The following is a 20975-nucleotide window of genomic DNA, read 5'->3' as shown; positions in this document are numbered from 1 at the left end:
AATCCTGTTTAGCACCACTCAGCCCGTACCCCATTGTGTTTCAGGTGCTTATTTAAGCATGGAGTTCCTTCATCCATCGCACTCTCAGCAGTATCTTCTAGCTTTCAACTACCCTCTGTGAAAAATATTCTTTCTCAAATCACTTTAAAAATCTCCCCATCCCTTACCTTAAGCCTATGTCCTCTGGTCGTGGATATTGCTAAGGAGAAGATTTATTCACTTACCTAGCTATATAGGGTGCCTATAATATTGAATACTAAATTCCTTTTGATATCTCTGCAAATTTGGAAATGTTACCTTGCACATCAACATCAGAGAGTATTCATAGATATAATGTTTAGTTTCCATCAGAATCAGTTTCTGTGAAGGTACACCACCTTTTCATGCTGGTCAGAACTGAACCAGTAATTTTACCATCCTACATATAATCTGTTTCCGTCCATCAGCAAGGAGATGCATCTCCCCAGCTCCTGTGGTTCTAATGAAAGCTAAAACTACAGTCTCCAGACAGCACCTTTCCATATAAGATGTGTATCTTGATGTAATGAATGAGGGCATTTCATTAATTTCACTGTGACATCCTATAGGTGCTAGGAGAGGTGAGAGTGAGTGCAGAAGCAGCAGAGATAGTCAAAAATGAAGTCCTAATGGTGAAAGATAAAGCCCAGAAGATTGTGGATGAGATAGCAGTGGAAAAAAATGTTGCAGAGGGTAAACTTACAGCTGCAAAGCCTGCACTAGAAGCAGCAGAGGCAGCTCTGAATGTGAGTATCTTGGTAAATTAATACTGGATGTGAAACCAGCTTAAATATACCCCCATTATTTTTGCTAAAGAGAAAATTACTCATGTCTGTTATTGATGACACCAAAATGCATTTTTTTGAAAGTAATAGGAGATGATTGGCTCTTGAAACTCCTGGAAAGTTAATTATTTCAGGTTTATGCTTTAAATACAACCCATTGTCTGAAGTAACTGTAGTTTTTATTAAATTGAATTGTGAAAATTCATCGGTAAATTGAAAATACGAAATACATAATACTAAAAATCCAAGGATTGTCTGCTAAAGATGTATCATAACTTAATTGGAAGATCATGTGAAGACCAATGGAATCAACAGCAGGTTACTGCCATTCGAGTACATTTTTGACTTACACCTAAATTTACATTGAATATTTCTAAGCATCTCTAACTATGATTTGTGGCAATAGTTTTTAGAATTAGAATGTGATTTATTGTTACTGATTTAAATGAAGTTAAATGTTGTTTTCCAGCTGCAGTACAGTGCACAATTACTATAGAATTACTATAAATAACAAAAGCAAATGTGTTGTTTTCCAGCTGCAGTACAGTGCACAATAAGTATAGAATTACCATAAATAACAAAAGTGAATAAATGGTGCAGAAAATAAAGCAACAAGCTAGTATTTATAAACTGTTCAGCAATCTGATGGCAGAAGGGAAGAAGGTTTTATGAATCATTGGGTGATAGTCTTTACAGTTCAAAGTTTTTTTTTATCACAGTACATATATGTCACCATATACAACCCTGAGATTTCTTTTCTTGTGGGCAATGACAGTAAATACAAGAGACACGATAGAATCAATGAAAGACCATACCCAACAGGGCGGACAACAACCAATGTGCAACAAAAAGTAACAAACCGTGCAAATACAAAAACATAGAGGGAAAAATAATAAGAATTAATAAATGAATAAATAAACAAACAAATAAGCAATAATTATGAGGAACATGAGATGAAGAGTCCTTGAAGGTGAGTCCAGTCCAATTCCCCTTTGAGCCTGATGGTTGAGGGGAAATAACTGTTCCTGAGCCAGATGGTGTGGGTCCTGAGGCTCCTGTACCTCCTTCCTGATAGAAACATAGAAACATAGAAAATAGGTGCAGGAGTAGGCCATTCGGCCCTTCGAGCCTGCACCGCCATTTATTATGATCATGGCTGATCATCCAACTCAGAACCCTGCCCCAGCCTTCCCTCCATACCCCCTGATCCCCGTAGCCACAAGGGCCATATCTAACTCCCTCTTAAATATAGCCAATGAACTGGCCTCAACTGTTTCCTGTGGCAGAGAATCCCACAGATTCACCACTCTCTGTGTGAAGAAGTTTTTCCTAATCTCGGTTCTAAAAGGCTTCCCCTTTATCCTCAAACTGTGACCCCTCGTTCTGGACTTCCCCAACATCGGGAACAATCTTCCTGCATCTAGCCTGCCCAATCCCTTTAGGATTTTATATGTTTCAATCAGATCCCCCCTCAATCTTCTAAATTCCAACGAGTACAAGCCCAGTTCATCCAGTCTTTCTTCATATGAAAGTCCTGCCATCCCAGGAATCAGTCTGGTGAACCTTCTTTGTACTCCCTCTATGGCAAGGATGTCTTTCCTCAGATTAGGGGACCAAAACTGCACACAATACTCCAGGTGTGGTCTCACCAAGGCCTTGTACAACTGCAGTAGTACCTCCCTGCTCCTGTACTCGAATCCTCTTGCTATAAATGCCAGCATACCATTCGCCTTTTTCACCACCTGCTGTACCTGTATGCCCACTTTCAATGACTGGTGTATAATGACACCCAGGTCTCGTTGCACCTCCCCTTTTCCTAATGGCCACCATTCAGATAATAATCTGTTTTCCTATTTTTGCCACCAAAGTGGATAACTTCACACTTATCCACATTAAATTGCATCTGCCATAAATTTGCCCACTCACCCAACCTATCCAAGTCACTCTGCATCCTCTTAGCATCCCCCTCACAGCTAACACTGCCACCCAGCTTCGTGTCATTCGCAAACTTGGAGATGCTGCATTTAATTCCCTCATCCAAGTCATTAATATATATTGTAAACAACTGGGGTCCCAGCACTGAGCCTTGCGGTACCCCACTAGTCACTGCCTGCCATTCTGAAAAGGTCCCGCTTATTCCCACTCTTTGCTTCCTGTCTGCTAACCAACTCTCCACCCACACCAATACCTTACCCCCAATACCGTGTGCTTTAAGTTTGCACACTAATCTCCTGTGTGGGACCTTGTCAAAAGCCTTTTGAAAATCCAAATATACCACATCCACTGGTTCTCCCCTATCCACTCTACTAGTTACATCCTCAAAAAATTCTATGAGATTCGTCAGACATGATTTTCCTTTGACAAATCCATGCTGACTTTGTCCGATGATTTCACCACTTTCCAAATGTGCTGTTATCACATCTTTGATAACTGACTCCAGCAGTTTCCCCACCACTGACGTTAGGCTAACCGGTCTATAATTCCCCAGTTTCTCTCTCCCTCCTTTTTTAAAAAGTGGGGTTACATTAGCCACCCTCCAATCCTCAGGAACTAGTCCAGAATCTAATGAGTTTTGAAAAATTATCACTAATGCATCCACTATTTCTTGGGCTACTTCCTTAAGCACTCTGGGATGCAGACCATCTGGCCCTGGGGATTTATTTGCCTTCAATCCCTTCAATTTACCTAACACCACTTCCCTACTAACACGTATTTCGCTCAGTTCCTCCATCTCACTGGACCCCCTGTCCCCTACTATTTCTGGAAGATTACTTATGTCCTCCTTAGTGAAGACAGAACCAAAGTAATTATTCAATTGGTCTGCCATATCCTTGCTCCCCATAATCAATTCACCTGTTTCTGTCTGTAGGGGACCTACATTTGTCTTTACCAGTCTTTTCCTTTTTACATATCTATAAAAGCTTTTACAGTCCGTTTTTATGTTCCCTGCCAGTTTTCTCTCATAATCCTTTTTCCCCTTCCTAATTAAGCCCTTTGTCCTCCTCTGCTGAACTCTGAATTTCTCCCAGTCCTCAGGTGAGCCACTTTTTCTGGCTAATTTGTATGCTTCTTCTTTGGAATTGATACTATCCCTAATTTCTCTTGTCAGCCACGGGTGCACTACCTTCCTTGATTTATTCTTTTGCCAAACCGGGATGAACAACTGTTGTAGTTCCTTCATGAGATCTTTAAATGCTTGCCATTGCATATCCACCGTCAATCCTTTAAGTGTCATTTGCCAGTCTATCTTAGCTAATTCACGTCTCATACCTTCAAAGTTACCCCTCTTTAAGTTCAGATCCTTTGTTTCTGAATTAACTATGTCACTCTCCATCTTAATGAAGAATTCCACCATATTATGGTCACTCTTACTCAAGGGGCCTCTCACGACAAGATTGCTTATTAACCCTTCCTCATTGCTCAAAACCCAGTCCAGAATAGCCTGCTCTCTAGTTGGTTCCTCGACATGTTGGTTCAAAAAACCATCCCGCATACATTCCAAGAAATCCTCTTCCTCAGCACCTTTACTAATTTGGTTCACCCAATCTACATGTAGATTGAAGTCACCCATTATAACTGCTGTTCCTTTATTGCACACATTTCTAATTTCCTGTTTAATACCATCTCCGACCTCACTACTACTGTTAGGTGGCCTGTACACAACTCCCACCAGCGTTTTCTGCCCCTTAGTGTTACGCTGTTCTACCCATATCGATTCCACATCTTCCCGGCTTATGTCCTTCCTTTCTATTGCGTTAATCTCCTCTTTAACCAGCAACGCCACCCCACCTCCTTTTCTTTCATGTCTATCCCTCCTGAATATTGAATATCCCTGAACGCTGAGCTCCCATCCTTGGTCACCCTGGAGCCATGTCTCTGTGATCCCAACTATGTCATAATCATTAATAACAATCTGCACTTTCAATTCATCCACCTTATTACGAATGCTCCTTGCATTGACACACAAAGCCTTCAGGCACTCTTTTACAACTCTCTTAGCCCTTATACAATTATGTTGAAAAGTGGCCCTTTTTAATGCTTGCCCTGGATTTGTCGGCTTGCCACTTTTACTTTTCTCCTTAGTACTTTTTGCTTCTACCCTCACTTTACACCCCTCTGTCTCTCTGCTCTCGTTCCCATCCCCCTGTTGTGAACTAACCTCCTCTCGCCTAGCCTCTTTAATTTGATTCCCACCCCCCAACCATTCTAGTTTAAAGTCACCTCAGTAGCCCTCGCTAATCTCCCTGCCAGGATATTGGCCCCCCTAGGATTCAAGTGTAACCCGTCCTTTTTGTACAGGTCACGCCTGCGCCAAAAGAGGTCCCAATGATCCAAAAACTTGAATCCCTGCCCCCGCTCCAATCCCTCAACCACGCATTTATCCTCCACCTCATCGCATTCCTACTCTCACTGTCGCGTGGCACAGGCAGTAATCCCGAGATTACTACCTTTGCGGTCCTTTTTCTCAACTCCCTTCCTAGCTCCCTATATTCTCCTTTCAGGACCTCATCCCTTTTCCTACCTATGTCATTGGTACCTATATGTACCACGACTTCTGGCTCCTCACCCTCCCACTTCAGGATATCTTGAACACGATCAGAAATATCCCGGACCCTGGCACCAGGGAGGCAAACTACCATCCGGGTCTCTAGACTGCGTCCACAGAATCGCCTATCTGACCCCCTTACGATTGAGTCCCCTATCACAACTGCCCTCCTCTTCCTTGCCCTACCCTTCTGAGCTACAGGGCCAGACTCTGTGCCGGAGGCACGGCCACTGTCGCTTCCCCCGGGTAAGCTGTCCCCCCCAACAGTACTCAAACAGGAGTACCTATTGTTAAGGGGCACTGCCACCGGGGTATTCTCTATTACCTGACTCTTCCCCTTCCCCTTCCTAACCGTGACCCACTTGTCTGCCTCCCGTGGCCCCGGTGTGACCACCTGCCTGCAACTCCTCTCTATCAACTCCTCACCCTCCCTGACCAGACGAAGGTCATCGAGCTGCAGCTCCAGTTCCGTAACGCGGTCCCTTAGGAGCTGCATCTCGATGCACTTGGCGCAGATGTAGACGTCCGGGAGGCTTGGAGACTCCAGGGCCTCCCACGTCCGACACCGAGAACAACAAACTGCCCTCACACTCATACTGCCCCTCTCCTCAAATAACAACAGAAAATGAATGCCAAACCTTCCTCGCCTCGCCTGTTTCCACCTAAGCTCGTTGAGCCGAAGCCCTTAAGCCTTCACTCTGCTCCCGGCTCACTCCGCTGCCCGCTGTATGAGGCTCTGTCCCTTTTAAATCTGCCGCGCTGCACTGCCCGACATCACACGCCTGCGCAGTCCCGCCTCTCTGAACGTCGTTGGAGAAAAAAAAAACAACGAAAATTTCAAAGATGTCTTTCTCGGCACTCCCACTCCAACTCTCAGACTTCCTTCTTCGAATCAAACCCGCAGCAGTATTTCTGCCCTTTTAAATCTGCCGCGCTGCACTGCCCGACTGATGGCAGCAGTGAGAAGACAGCATCATGGGGGTCCTGGATGATGGATGGTGCTTGTGACCATTGACACAATGCCGAACTGACTGTCTCAGTGACTGTGGCCATCGACACAATGCTGAACTGACTGACTCAGTGACTGTGACCATTGACACAATGCTGAACTGACTGACTTAGTGACTGTGGCCATCGACACAACGCGGAACTGACTGACTCAGTGACTGTGACCATCGACATAATGCTGAACTGACTGACTCAGTGACTGTGGCAGTGGCCGTTGGCTCCTGGATGGGCTTTACGCGCCTCAGCATCTCGTAGCTGTGAACTCACTTTTGGGTATACTGCAGTCCAATGTGTAATATTCTGTGTGTTATTTGTTTGCATGATTTGTTGTTATTTTTGCATGTTTGATAGTCTTGTTGTGTGGGGTTTTTCTTTAAATGAGTTCTATGGTGTTTCTTTGTTTTGTAGCTGCCTGCAAGAAGACAAATCTCAAGGTTGTATACTGTATACATATCTTGAAAATAAATGTACCTTGTACTTTGAAATTTGGATTATTATTGTCACATGGACAGTGGAAAAATTGTTTTGAATGCTGTTCATACAGACCTTTTCATTACAACATTAGTACAAAGAAAAACAATAACAGAGTGCAGAATACAGTTTTAAGAGGTGTAGAGAAGAGTACTGCAGCTAGACAATAAGGTGCAGGTCATAGTGAGGTCAATTAGGGTCAAGAGTCCATTTTTTTCATACTGGGAACCACTCAGTAATCTTCTAGCAATGGGATAGAAGGTGTCCTTGAGCCTGGTGGTATGTGCCTTCAGGCTTTCTATCTTCTGCCCGATGGGAAAGGAGAGAAGAGAAAAAGTTTGGGGCGGGGGGAGACTTTGAATATGTTGCCTGCTTTACTGAGGCAGCAAGAAGTATAGCCAAGAGTCCATGGGGAGAAAGTTGGTTTTCTATGATGTGCTGAGCTGTGTGCACAACTCTCTGAAGTTTCTTGTGTTTATGGGCAGAGCAGTTATCATACCAAGCTGAGATGATTTTTTTTTGCTCTGGTGCATTGATGAAAATTGGTGGGGGTCAAATGGGAAAAGCCAAGTTTCTTTAGCCTCCTGTGGAAGTTGGGGCACTAGTGAGGTTTCTTTGCCATTGCGTCAATGTGGTTGGATCAGGACAAGCTGCTGCTGATGGTCTCAACCCTCTCGACTCATTGCTGTGCCACCCCTCCCCTTTCTAAAGTCAGTGACCAGTTCTTTTGTTTTGCCGACATTGAGGGAAAGGTTGCTGTCATGTCATCACTTTATTAAGCTCATTTTCTACTTCCCGTACCCTGGCTCATCGATTTTTGAGATACGGCCTGCTATGGTGGTATCATCTGCAACCTTATAAATGGAGTTAGAGCAGAATCTGGCCATACAGTCGTGAGTGTATAGAGATTTAGAGCAGAGGGCTGAGGATGCAACATGTGGTGGGCCAGTGCTGAGAGTACTCGTGGCAGGGAAGTTGCAGCCTTCCTTTATAGATTGTGTCTGCTGGTCAGGAAGTCAAGGATGCAGCTGCAAAGAGTTGTTGAGTACCAGATTTAGGAGTCTGGAGGTGAATTTGCTTTGAATTATAGTTTGAAGGTGGAGATGTAATCAATAAACAATAGTTTAAAACAGGTGTCTTCATAGTTCTGACACTCCAGAATGAGTATAGGGCCAGAAAGATGGTATCTGCCATAGACCTGCTTCAGTGGTAGTGGAATTGCAATGAGTCGAGTTTTTCTGGAGCTAATGCAGGTCATGACCAGCCTTGAGAAGCATTTTAGAATGATGGATATCAAACCATGGGGCAGTCGTCGTTAAAGCATGTTACCTTATTTTCTTGGGTACCAGACTGATATTGATCTTCTTAAAACAGGAGGGAACCTGAAATTGAAACAGGAAGAGGGTAAAAATGTCTGTAAATGCCTCTATCCACTGATTTTCACAGGATCTAAGGATATGGCCAGGGGTATCATCTGGGCAGATGCTTTCCACAGTGTCACTCTCCGGAAGACTGACCTTAGGTCCTCAATGGTGGTTGTGGATGAGGTGCATTGGTAGTAACATTTCAATCCCCTCCTGTGCATAGATTACTTTAAGCTAATTGGGAAGGGATACACTGTTGTTGACATTGCTGCCTGACTTAGTTTTGTAGGCCTTAATAGCACTTAATCCCTGCCAGAGTTGGGACTGTATTCTGGCATCCCTGTTAGCTTTATGGAGGTTGTATCTTGATTTATTGTAAAGGTCAAGATTACCTGATTTGAATGCCACAGTCTTATACTTCATTAGGAAGTGGATCTCCTGGTTCACCTGTGGTTTCTGGTAGGGATCACCTGGATTGTCCTCTTTGATATATAGTCCTCAACACTCTTGTTGATAATGGTCCAGAATGCTAGGTACATACTCACTTAGGCTGGCTTTCAAGTCTTTGAACATGGAGCAATCTACCAAATTGAAATAGTCACTTAGAAACTCAATTGTTTCATCAGAGAGTACTACATGATTTTCTGTACTGGATCTGCACGTTTCTGATTCAGTTGGCATGCCGGGAGAAGGAGTTGGCCAAATGGCTGGATTTACCAAAGTGTGGTCGAGGGAGGATGAGAGGGGATGTGGGGGGGGGGGGGTCCTGACAGGTATCTCTGATGTGTAATTGTAGTCAAGGGTGTTTGGGCCCTTAGTGGGGCAGAAGACTTACTGGTAGTATTTTGGTAACACACTCTTGAAGTTGGCCTGGTTGAAGTCACTGGCAATGATGAAGAGGGCCTCAGGATATCCTGTTTCAAGGCCTTTGACCATGGGGTATAATTCATGAGTGTAGGCCTCATGTCCAGCTAAAGTGGGATGCAGATTGCTGTCCATATCACTGTCAGAACTCCCGTGGGAGGTAGCTTGGGCAACACTGCACTGAGCAGCCATCATGCTAAACCAAATATTCCTTTCAAACAGACTGTGAGATAAAATTTGACAAGAAGCAAGATTGTGCAAATTCTTGTTCAATAATGTAATGAAAAATTGCCCATATTCATTGTAGATAACATTTTAGGGTATTTTATTTTTCTTCCCAGACTATTAAGCCTGCTGACATTGCCACTGTGCGTAAATTAGCCAAGCCACCTCACCTGATAATGAGGATTCTCGACTGTGTTCTGGTTCTCTTCCAAAAGAAAATGGATATGGTTACCATGGATCCAGAGAGGCCCTGTGTCAAGCCTTCCTGGGGAGAGTCTTTGAAGGTGACTCAATCTCTTCAAATGCTATAATGATTTTAAGGCTGATTTTAAGTACTGAATGTTATCTGACTATTTCTGAAAATGATTTCATTAAGAATTCTTTCTTAAGTGACCTCATCTTGCCAGTGAGATGTTAAGAATGGACAGGTTTCATACCAACACACATTGACCCTTACCAAAAATTAGAGGGATTCCTGGCCAACAAGTGCATTTTCATGAAATTTAGCATTGTCAAGATATATTTTAATATGTTTTATAAATTACTGAAATAGACTACCCAAGGCTTGGAAGATTATCATTTAAGAATATTACCCCATCATTACGTGTTTAATTTTGAATAAGTATATGGATGTATATGTATTGGTATACAGATTTGTGTGTATGTGTAGATTGGAGGCTTCCTAAATACAATGACAAGGCAAAGTTCTCTTCCTTGCCTTAGGAAAGAATGGACCATTGAGTCCCATCAGTAAACTCAAAATTTGTTCTCCAAAAGCGTGTCCTGTTTTTGCAGCAGTCCGGCAATATTTCACAATATTTGTCAGCTTGTCAAAGTTTTATAAAAGAAGCCAGCTTTTGTACTACAACTTCAGTCGCCAACTTCAAGCAACTGAATGCAGAACTTAACCTCAAGTAGGGTGGAAGATGTTAGACTTTTCAGGAGAACAGTGAGGTATTAAGTCTAGAGATAACAATAGGTTTCAGTAGTAGCTGCTGCAAGGAAAGGTCAGGGGGAGTATCATAAATAGACAGAACTAAGCTGTCAAACAATAAAATAGTGCTTAAATAGTGATCCATTTCAATTCATGATCCAAATACCTGAATATTTGATGAAAGTTGGTGTAACATGGGGCAGCATTTTTTTTGATTGGTACTGGAACAATGAGGAAATTGACCTTGTTTTAGTAGGTGTTTTTATGAGTCTACGATAAAATGATTTGAAGGTGTGAGTTCAAATCCCATCAGAGTAGCTGGAGAATTTCAATCCAATTAATTAAATAATAAGAAAAAAACTGCTATATTTAATTACATTCGGTAATACCTTGAGGGTCTGATCTATATCTGAACCAACTCAGAGTAAGCAGAACAAGCCACTGTTGTATCCATCTGCCACATTTAAATGCAATGAAAATAAAACCAGATTGACTAACCAATCCAGCAAATCCAAATAGGAAAAGTTCCTCCCAACAAATATAATGTTGCTGCTTAGAAAATAACTCTTAACAGTGAGATTATAGAATCATCAGCTTGTACAGCTCGGAAAAGGACTCTTCCAGAATTTGTCAATGTTGACCAAGGTGCCTACCTAAGACATTCTTTGGCCTATATTCCTCTAAACCTTTTCTATCCATATACTCGTCCAAGTATCTTTGAAATGTAGTATTTGAATTTGCTTCTACTTTCTTCTTTGGCATATCCTGTACGCATCACTCTCTGTGTGGAATGACTTGCCTCTCAGATCCTCTTTAAATATTTCCCCCTCACACCTTAAATCTCTGCCCTCTAGATTTAAGCTCCCCTACCCCGGGAGAAAGACTCTGAGCATCCACTCTATCTTTGTCAGTCATGATTTTATAAACCTCTATGAGGTCACTCCTCAGCCTCCTTTGATCCAACAAAAACAGTCGCAGCCTATCTATCTCATAACTTAAGACATTCAGTCTCAGCAACTATATAAAAAAACATAGAAGCATAGTAAACCTACAGCACAATACAGGCCTTTCAGCCCACAAAGCTGTGCCGAACATGTTCTTACCTTAGAAATTATTTAGGGTTACCCATAGCTCACTATTTTTCTGAGCTCCGTGTACCCGTCCAGGAGTCTCTTAAAAGACCCTTGCGTATCCATCTCCATCACCAACGCCGGCAGCCCATTCCACGCACTCACCACTCTCTGCGTAAAAAAACTTAAACCCTGACATCTCCTCTGTACCTACTTCCAAGCACCTTAAAAATGTGCCCTCTCGTGCCAGCAAATCCAGCCCTGGGAAAAAGCCTCTGACTATCCACACGATCAATGCCTCTCATCATCTTATGCACTTCTGTCAGGTCATCTCTCATCCTCCATCGCTCCAAGGAGAAAAGGCCAAGTTCACTCAACCTTTTTTCATAAGGCTATATTGGACCCTGGTCAGACCCCACTTGGAGTACTGTGCTCAGTTGTGGTCGCCTCACTACAGGAAGGATGTGGAAGCCATAGAAAGGGCGCAGAGGAGATTTACAAGGATGTTGCCTGGATTGGGGAGCATGCCTTATGAGAATAGGTTGAATGATCTCGGCCTTTTCTCCTTGGAGTGACAGAGGATGAGAGGTGACCTGATAGAGGTGTATAAGATGATGAGAGGCATTGATCGTGTGGATAGTCAGAGGCTTTTTCCCAGGGCTGAAATAGTTGCCACAAGAGGGCACAGGTTTAAGGTGCTGGGAGTAGGTACAGAGGAGGTGTCAGAGGTATGTTTTTTTTACTCAGAGAGTGGTGAGTACGTGGAATGGACTGACGGCAACGGTGGTGGAGGTGGATACGATAAGGTCTTTTAAGAGACTTTTGGATAGGTACATGGAGCTTAGAAAAATAGAGGGCTATAGGTAAGCCTAGTAATTTCTAAGGTAGGGACATGTTTGGCACAGCTTTGTGGGTCAAGGGGCCTGTATTGTGCTGTAGGTTTTCTATGTTTGTATAAGGCATGCTCTCCAATTGAGGCAACATCCTTGTAATTCTCCTCTGCACTCTTTCTATGGTTTCCACATCCTTCCTATAGTGAGGTGACCGGAACTGAGTACAATACTCCAAGTGGGGTCTGACCAGGGTCTTATATAGCTGTAACATTACCCCTCAGCTCCTAAACTCAATTCCATGCTTGATGAAGGCCAATGCACCGTATGCTTTCTTAACCACAGAGTCAACCTGTGCAGCAGCTTTGAGTGTCCTGTGGACTCGGACCCCAAGATCCCTCTGATCCTCCACACTGCCAAGAGTCTTACCATTAATACTATATTCTGCAATCATATTTGACCTACCAAAATGAACCAACTCACACTTATCTGGGTTGAATTCCATCTGCCACTTCTCAGCCTAGTTTTGCATCCTATCAAAGTTCCACTGTAACCTCTGACAGCCCTCCACACTATCCACAACACCCTCAACCTTTGTGTCATCAGCAAATTTACTAACCCATCCCTCCACTTCTTCATCCAGGTCATTTATAAAAATCACAAAGAGCAGGGGTCCCAGAACAGATCCCTGAGGCACACCACTGGTGACCAACCTCCATGCAGAGTATGACCCGTCTACAACAGTCTTTGCCTTCTGTGGGCAAGCCAGTTGTGGATCCACAAAGTAATGTCCCCTTGGATCCCATGCCTCCTTACTTTCTCAATAAGCCTTGCATGGGGTACCTTGTCAAATGCCTTGCTGAAATCCATATACACTGCATCTACTGCTCTACCTTCATCAACGTGTTTAGTCACATCCTCAGAAAATTCAATCAGGCTCATAAGGCACGACCTGCCTTTGACAAAGCCACGCTGACTATTCCTAATCATATTATGCTTCTCTAAATGTTCATAAGTCCTACCTGTCAGGATCTTCTCCATCAACTTACCAACCATTGAAGTAAGACTCACTGGTCTTTAATTTCTTGTGCTATCTCTACTCCTTTTCTTGAATAAATGAGCAACATCCGCAACCCTCCAATCCTCTGGAACCTCTCCCATCCTCATTGATGATGCAAAGATCATCGCCAGGGGCTCAGCAATCTTCTCCCTCGCCTCCCACAGTACATCTCTGGGGTACATCTCGTCCGGTCCCGGTGACCTATCCAACCTGATGCTTTCCAAGAGCTCCAGTACATCCTCTTTCTAAATATCTACATGCTCAAGCTTTTCAGTCTGCTGTAAGTCTTCCCTACAATTGCCAAGATCCTTTTCCATAGTGAATACTGAAGCAAAGTACTCATTAAGTACCTCTGCTATCTCTTCCAGTTCCATACACACTTTTCCATTGTCACACTTGATTGGTCCTATTCTCTCACATCTTATCCTCTACAACATACTTGTAGAATGCCTTGGGGTTTTCCTTAATCCCGTTCGCCAAGGCCTTCTCATGGCTCCTTCTGGCTCTCCTAATTTCTTTCTTGAGCTCCTTTCTTCTAGCCTTATAATCTTCTAGATTTCTATCATTACCTAGTTTTTTGAACATTTCATAAGCTCTTCTTTTCTTCTTGACTAGATTTACAACAGCCTTTGTACACCACAGTTCCGGTATCCTACTATCCTTTCCCTGTCTCATTGGAACATACCTATGCAGAACTCCAAGCAAATATCTTCTGAACATTTGCCACATTTTTTCCGTACATTTCCCTGAGAACATCTCTTCCCAATTTATGCTTCTAAGTTCCTGCCCGGTAGCCTCATATTTCCCCTTACTCCAATTAAACTATTTCCTAACTTGTCTGTTCCTATCCCTCTCCAATGCTATGGTAAAGGAGAATATAATTGTGATCACTATCTCCAACATGCTCTCCCACTGAGAGATCTGACACCTGACCAGGTTCATTTCCCAATATCAGATCAAGTACAGCCTCTCCTCTTGTAGGCTTATCTATATATTGTGTCAAGAAATCTTCTTGAACACACCTAACAAACTCCACCCCATCTAAAGACCTCACTCTAGGGAGATGCCAATCAATATTTGGGAAATTAAAATCTCCCAGCATGACTACCCTGTTATTATTACACCTTTCCAGAATCTGTCTCCCTATCTGCTCCTCGATGTCCCTGTTACTATTGGGTGGTCTATAAAAAACACCCAGTAGAGTTATTGACCTCTTCTTGTTCCTAACTTCCATCCACAGAGACTCCATAGATAATCCCTCCATGTCTTCCTCCTTTTTGCAGCCGTGACACTGTCTCTGATCAGCAGTGCCATGCTCCCACCTCTTTTGCCTCCCTCCCTGTCCTTTCTGAAACATCTAAAACCTGGCACTCGAAGTAACCATTCCTGCTCCTGAACCATCCAAGTCTCTGTAATCATAGCTTCAAGTACTGATCCACACTTGAAGCTCATCCGCTTTGTTCATACTACTCCTTGCATTAAAATAGACACATCTGAAACCAGCGGTCTGAGCGCGTCTCTTCTCTATCATCTGCCTATCCTCCCTCTTGCACTGTATCCAAGCTTTCTCTATTGGTGAACCAACCGTCTCTTCCTCTGTCTCTTCAGTTTGGTTCCCAACCCCCAGCAATCCTAGTTTAAACTCTCCCCAACAGCCTTAGCAAACCTCCCTGCCAGGATGTTGGTCCCCTTCAGATTCAAGTGCAACCCGTACTTTTTGTACAGGTCACACCTGCCCCAAAAGAGGCCCCGACGATCCAGAGATCTGAATTCCTGCTCCCTGCCCCAATCCCTCAGCCACGCATTTATCCTCCACCTCACTCTATTCCTATACTCACTGTCACGTGGCACAGGCAGTAATCCCAAGATGACTACCTTTATGGTCCTGCTTCTCAACTTCCTTCCTAACTCCCTGTAGTCTGCTTTCAGGACCTCCTCCCTTTTCCTACCTATGTCATTGATACCAATAATGTACCACAACCTCTGGCTGTTCTCCTTCCCACTTCAGGATATCGTGGACCCGATCAAAAACATCCCGGACCCTGGCACCTGGGAGGCAAACTACCATCCGTGCTTCTTTCCTATGTCCACAGAATCACCTGTTTGACCCCTAACTATAGAGTCCCTTATCACTGCTGCAGTCCTCTTCCATTCCCTAGCCTTCTGAGCCACAGGGCCGGACTCTGTGCCAGAGGCACAACCACTGTTGCTTCCCCCAGGTAGACCATCCCCCGCCCCCCAACAGTACTCAAGCAGGAGTACTTATTGTCAAGGGGTACAGTGACAGGGGCACTCTCTAGCCTCTGACTCCTGCCCTTTCCTCTCCTGACTGTTACCCACTTATCTGTCTCCCCAGGCCCCGGTGTGACTACCTGCCTAAAGCTCATCTCTATCACCCCCTCACTGTCCCTGATCAGACGAAGGTCATTGAGATGCAGCTCCAGTTCCCTAACGTGGTCTCTAAGGAGCTGCAACTTGACCCCCCCCCCCCCATGGCACAGATGTGGTCGTCCGGGAGGCTGGGAATCTCCCAGACTTCCCACATCTGACACCAAACACAGAACACTGGCCTCACACACATACTTCCTGTCTGTATTCTACTCAGGCAACCTACCTCATCTCAACTCGTTCATTCCCAAGCCCCGTTGAGCCAAAGCCTTCCTACTCTGTCTCCCTCTACTCTAGTGCCTGCTCTATAAAACTGTCTCCTTTTAAACACTTCTTACTGTTCCCACTGGCTGACGTCCATGCAGTTGCGCAGTTGTGCCCCGATTAAACCACTGAAGAAATAACTGTCTCCTTTTAAACTCTTCTTGGTTTTAAACTCTTCTTGCTGTTCTCACTGGCTGACGTCCATGCGCTTGCGTAGTCGTGCCCCGATCAAACCGCTGAAGAAATAACCATTTCCCTTTAAACTCTTCTCGCTGTTCTCACGGACTGACGTCCACGCACTTGCGCAGTCATGCCCCGATCAAACCACTGAAGAAATAACCAAGGTAATAGAGTTGTTCACAAATTATGCATTTCTACCAGAGTTGATGTGTATCATTACAAGGATTTTTTTTGTCATTTTGTCCATTTTCAGCTGTTGAGTGGCACTGGATTCCTACAAGCCCTGCAGCAGTTCCCAAAGGACACCATCAATGATGAAACAGTGGAACTGCTCCAGCCGTATTTCATTATGGAGGATTATACATTTGAAAATGCAAAGAAAGTTTGCGGAAATGTTGCTGGTTTGTTGTCCTGGACTCAGGCTATGGCTGCCTTTTTTGCCATCAACAAAGAAGTGCTGCCTCTAAAGGTAATTCTGAATCCGAAGAACATGAATATTTATATATTTATTTGAGTAATTTCACTGGCAGTGTGTGTTCTATATAGTTAGCTTTTTGCATTACTGACCATGCTATTTGGAAACATTAATATTTGGAGTTTAAGTGAATACATTAATGTTTTTCTTTCTTAATGCGATTCTTGGATAAAAACAAAAAAATGATGAAAACACCCAGTTGGTCAAGGACCATGTATTTCTCAGTTGACACAGAACATAGAACATAGAACAATACAGCACATTACAGGCCCTTCGGCCCACAATGTTGTGCCACCCCTCAAACCCTGCCTCCCATATAACCCCCCACCTTAAATTCCTCCATATACCTGTCTAGTAGTCTCTTCAACTTCATGAGTGTATCTGCCTCCACCACTGACTCAGGCTGTGCATTCTACGCACCAACCACTCTCTGAGTGAAAAACCTTCCTCTAATATCCCCCTTGAACTTCCCACCCCTTACCTTAAAGCCATGTCCTCTTGTATTGAGCAGTGAGGAAGAGGCGCTGGCTATCCACTCTATCTGTTCCTTGTATTATCTTGTACACCTCTATCATGTCTCCTCTCATCCTCCTTCTATCCAAAGAGTATAGCCCCAGCTCCCTTAATCTCTGCTCATAATGCATACTCTCTAAACCAGGCAGCATCCTGGTAAATCTCCTCTGTACCCTTTCCAATGCTTCCACATCTTTCCCATAGTGAGGCGACCAAAACTGGACACAGTACTCCAATTGTGGCCTAACCAGAGTTTTATAGAGCTGCATCATTACATCGCGACTCTTAAACTCTATCCCTCGACTTATGAAAGCTAACACCCCATAAGCTTTCTTAACTACCCTATCTACCTGTGAGGAAACTTGCAGGGATCTGTGGACGTGTATCCCCAGATCCTTCTGCTCCTCCGCACTACCAAGTATCCTGCCATTTACTTTGTACTCTGCCTTGGAGTTTGTCTTTCCAAAGTGTACCACCTCACATTTGTCCGGGTTGAACTCCACCTGCCACTTCTCAGCCCACTTCTGCATCCTATCAATGTCTCTCTGCAATCTTCGACAATCCTCTACACTATCTACAACACCACCAACCTTTGTGTCGTCTGCAAACTTGCCAACTCACCCCTCTAACCGCACATCCAGGTCATTAATAAAAATCACGAAAAGTAGAGGTCCCAGAACAGATCCTTGTGGGACACCACTAGTCACAATCCTCCAATCTGAATGTACTCCCTCCACCACCACCCTGTGCCTTCTGCGGGCAAGCCAATTCTGAATCCACCTGGCCAAACTTCCCTGGATCCCATGCCTTCTGACTTTCTGAATAAGCCTACCGTGTGGAACCTTGTCAAATGCCTTACTAAAATCCATATAGATCACATCCACTGCACTACCCTCATCTATATGCCTGGTCACCTCCTCAAAGAACTCTATCAGGCTTGTAGACATGATCTGCCCTTCACAAGGCCATGCTGACTGTTCCTGATCAGACCATGATTCTTTAAATGCCTATAGATCCTATCTCTAAGAATCTTTTCCAACAGCTTTCCCACCACAGACATAAGGCTCACTGGTCTCTAATTACCCAGACTATCCCTACTACCTTTTTTGAACAAGGGGACAACATTCGCCTCCCTCCATTCCTCCGGTACCATGCCCGTGGACAATGAGGACATAAAGATCCTAGCCAGAGGCTCAGCAATCTCTTCCCTCGCTTCATGGAGCAGCCTGGGGAATATTCCGTCAGGCCGCGGGGACTTATCCGTCCTAATGTATTTTAACAACTCCAACATCTCCTCTCCCTTAATATCAACATGCTCCAGAAGATCATCCTCACTCATATTGTCCTCACCATCATCAAGTTCTCTCTCATTGGTGAATACCGAAGAGAAGTATTCATTGAGGACCTCGCTCACTTCCACAGCCTGCAGGCAGATCTTCCCACCTTTATCTCTAATCGGTCCTACCTTCACTCCTGTCATCCTTTTGTTCTTCACGTAATTGAAGAATACCTTGGGGTTTTCCTTTACCCTGCTTGCCATGGCCTTCTCATGCCCCTTTCTTGCTCTTCTCAGCCCCTTCTTAAGCTCCTTTCTTGCTTCCCTATATTCCTCAATAGACCCATCTGATCCTTGCTTCCTAAACCTCATGTATGCTGTCTTCTTCCACCTGACTAGATTTTCCACCTCACTTGTCACCCATGGTTCTTTCACCCTACCATTCTTTATCTTCCTCACCGGGACAAATTTATCCCTAACATCCTGCGAGAATCTCTAAACATCAACCACATGTCCATAGTACATTTCCCTGCAAAAACATCATCCCAATTCACACCCGCAAGTTATAGTCTTAATTTGCCCTTCCCCAATTAAAAAATTTCCTGTCCTCTCTGATTCTATCCTTTTCCATGATAATGCTAAAGGACAGAGGAAATTCTACCAGAACAGTGAAAGTTCTAGTGGGAAATTTAATTGACTAACTAGGGCAAATGCTTCCAATAATAGCGAAAGTTTAAAGAAAATGCAGATGCTGGAAATCTAAAATAAAACCAGAAAATGCTGGAAATACTCAGCAGGTCAAGCTGCATCTGTAGGAAGAGAAACAATGTTGAAGGTAAGCTGAACTGAAGAACTGTCAGAACTGAAAAGGGAACCAAAAAAGCTTACTTAGCTGCAGAAAACGTGAGGCAGGTGTATGTCTGATCGGCTGAAACTGAGATGACCATTCAGATAAGGTAGCAACAAGGTTATCTGATCAATGAGTGAGCAGTTAGATGATGAAAACATAGATACTGTAAAACTGTAGAGAAAAGTGTGTGGGTTTTGGTCTAAACCTTATCAAAGAGAAGAAGGGAGCGATATACCACGTAAACTTAAGGTACTCTGTATTCTTTAACTTCAGGTGAAATTCAGTCCTTGTTCTACAACTTTAGGTAACTTGATTTCATGGTCTGTATCAGGCATATTAGCTCACCTTGTTTATTGTTTCCCTTTTATTTCTTTCTTGTCTCCAAGTGGGGGAAATGCTGGAAGAATCTTATTGTACAACAGAAGTAATTAGCTTTTTGTTCAACACATGTTTTTAGGATAATTTGGCAGTACAGGAAAATCGACTCCAAGGGGCCATGAAGCAGTTAGGAATTGCCCAGGCTCAGCTAGATGAGAAACAAGCCGAGCTGGACAAGGTGCAGGCCAAGTTTGATGCTGCCATGAAAGAGAAAATGGTGAGTCAGAATCTTAGATATTTTTCAGTGTTTATCTGATACCTGACTAGGTAACAAATCTGTTTTTCACAAGTCATGTTCAGGATTAGGGTTGTAGTTTGAACCCTGCTACCACAAACCCCCACCACCAGCACATCTTTCCAATCCCACTGAGAAGTTTGTATACTAGCTGATAAACTCAGAGACTAGATTAAACATAGTGTGAGTATTTGTGTGAAGTACTAAATTATTTCTGTCTCCAGTATCAGCTAATGCTGTCAATGGGTGTGGGAAACAGAAAATAAGTACAAAGAAGTCAAATGTTCTTAATATTGAAAACATTTTAAAACAGTACAAGATTGGTTAATAATTTTTTTAAATCTCAAACTACAAAATCATGAGAAAGAAGAAAGGGAAAAATTATAGGAATACTTTTCATGCAGATAGTTATTCAATTCTTTATTACCAGCTCATATGGCAGAGATTATAGAATATAAGGAAGTCTTTATGAATTTAATTCCACAAATTTATCAGGAGTCTATTTGCAGATATGGAACATGTCCCATCAAGTAGCTAACCTTAGGGAATCAGTGTCTTTATTTAAACCAGTTGTTATCCAATTTGTCAATTGCATTCATATAGCACCTACTGTAGATTATTTCAAGGTACTTTATAGCGGTGTTCCCATACAAAATCTGGCACCTGATCATGTAAGATGTATTAGGGTTGTATTCCAAAGTCTTGTTGGAGGAGAGAGATGGAAAAATTTAGGTAGGAGATTCCAGAGAGGGCTTATCCAATTGAAGGCTAGAGCATCAGAATACAGGGAAGGAAATCAGGAATACTCAAGGAGTTAGAAATAGAGAGGAGCAAATATCACAAAGAGTTGTAGGATTATAGGAAGTTATTGTGATAGGCAAAATGTTAAAAAGGCAAAGAAAACATTTTTCATATATAATAATATATGAGAACACATTCTTACAGTTGTAAGATTTTGAAATTTGGCAGAAGTTCTCTCGGTGGTGGCTCAGTAATCATGACTGAATGAGCTTTTTATACTTTTAGGATCTGTTAGAAGATGCAGAAAACTGCAAAAGAAAAATGGATGCTGCATCAGCTCTGATAGATGGTCTGAGTGGGGAGAAAATCAGATGGACTGATCAATGCAAGGAGTTTAAAGCACAAATTGTCAGGCAAGAAATGGGCATTAACTTCAATGATTTGAAATTTTGGGTCTTGATTTAAGTTTGTTGCCCAAAGTACAAATTGTGGCTAAATGT

General features: G+C 43.2%; 1 protein-coding gene across 1 annotated transcript in view; it reads left to right on the top strand.

The window, feature by feature from the left end:
- The window catches only part of LOC140210924 (dynein axonemal heavy chain 8-like), a 504855-nt gene that overhangs the window by 358627 nt on the left and 125253 nt on the right, over positions 1 to 20975 (top strand). The window contains exons 64-68 of the mRNA XM_072280194.1: positions 588 to 764; positions 9398 to 9565; positions 16261 to 16476; positions 19579 to 19716; positions 20761 to 20888. Coding sequence (XP_072136295.1) covers positions 588 to 764; positions 9398 to 9565; positions 16261 to 16476; positions 19579 to 19716; positions 20761 to 20888 — 827 coding nt within the window. The remainder of the gene's footprint in view (positions 1 to 587; positions 765 to 9397; positions 9566 to 16260; positions 16477 to 19578; positions 19717 to 20760; positions 20889 to 20975) is intronic.

The sequence above is a fragment of the Mobula birostris genome, chromosome 2 (assembly GCF_030028105.1).
Source record: "Mobula birostris isolate sMobBir1 chromosome 2, sMobBir1.hap1, whole genome shotgun sequence".
Lineage (NCBI taxonomy): Eukaryota > Metazoa > Chordata > Chondrichthyes > Myliobatiformes > Myliobatidae > Mobula > Mobula birostris.
The sequence above is the reverse complement of the archived record's forward strand: the minus strand, read 5'-3'. Positions and strand labels throughout refer to the sequence as shown.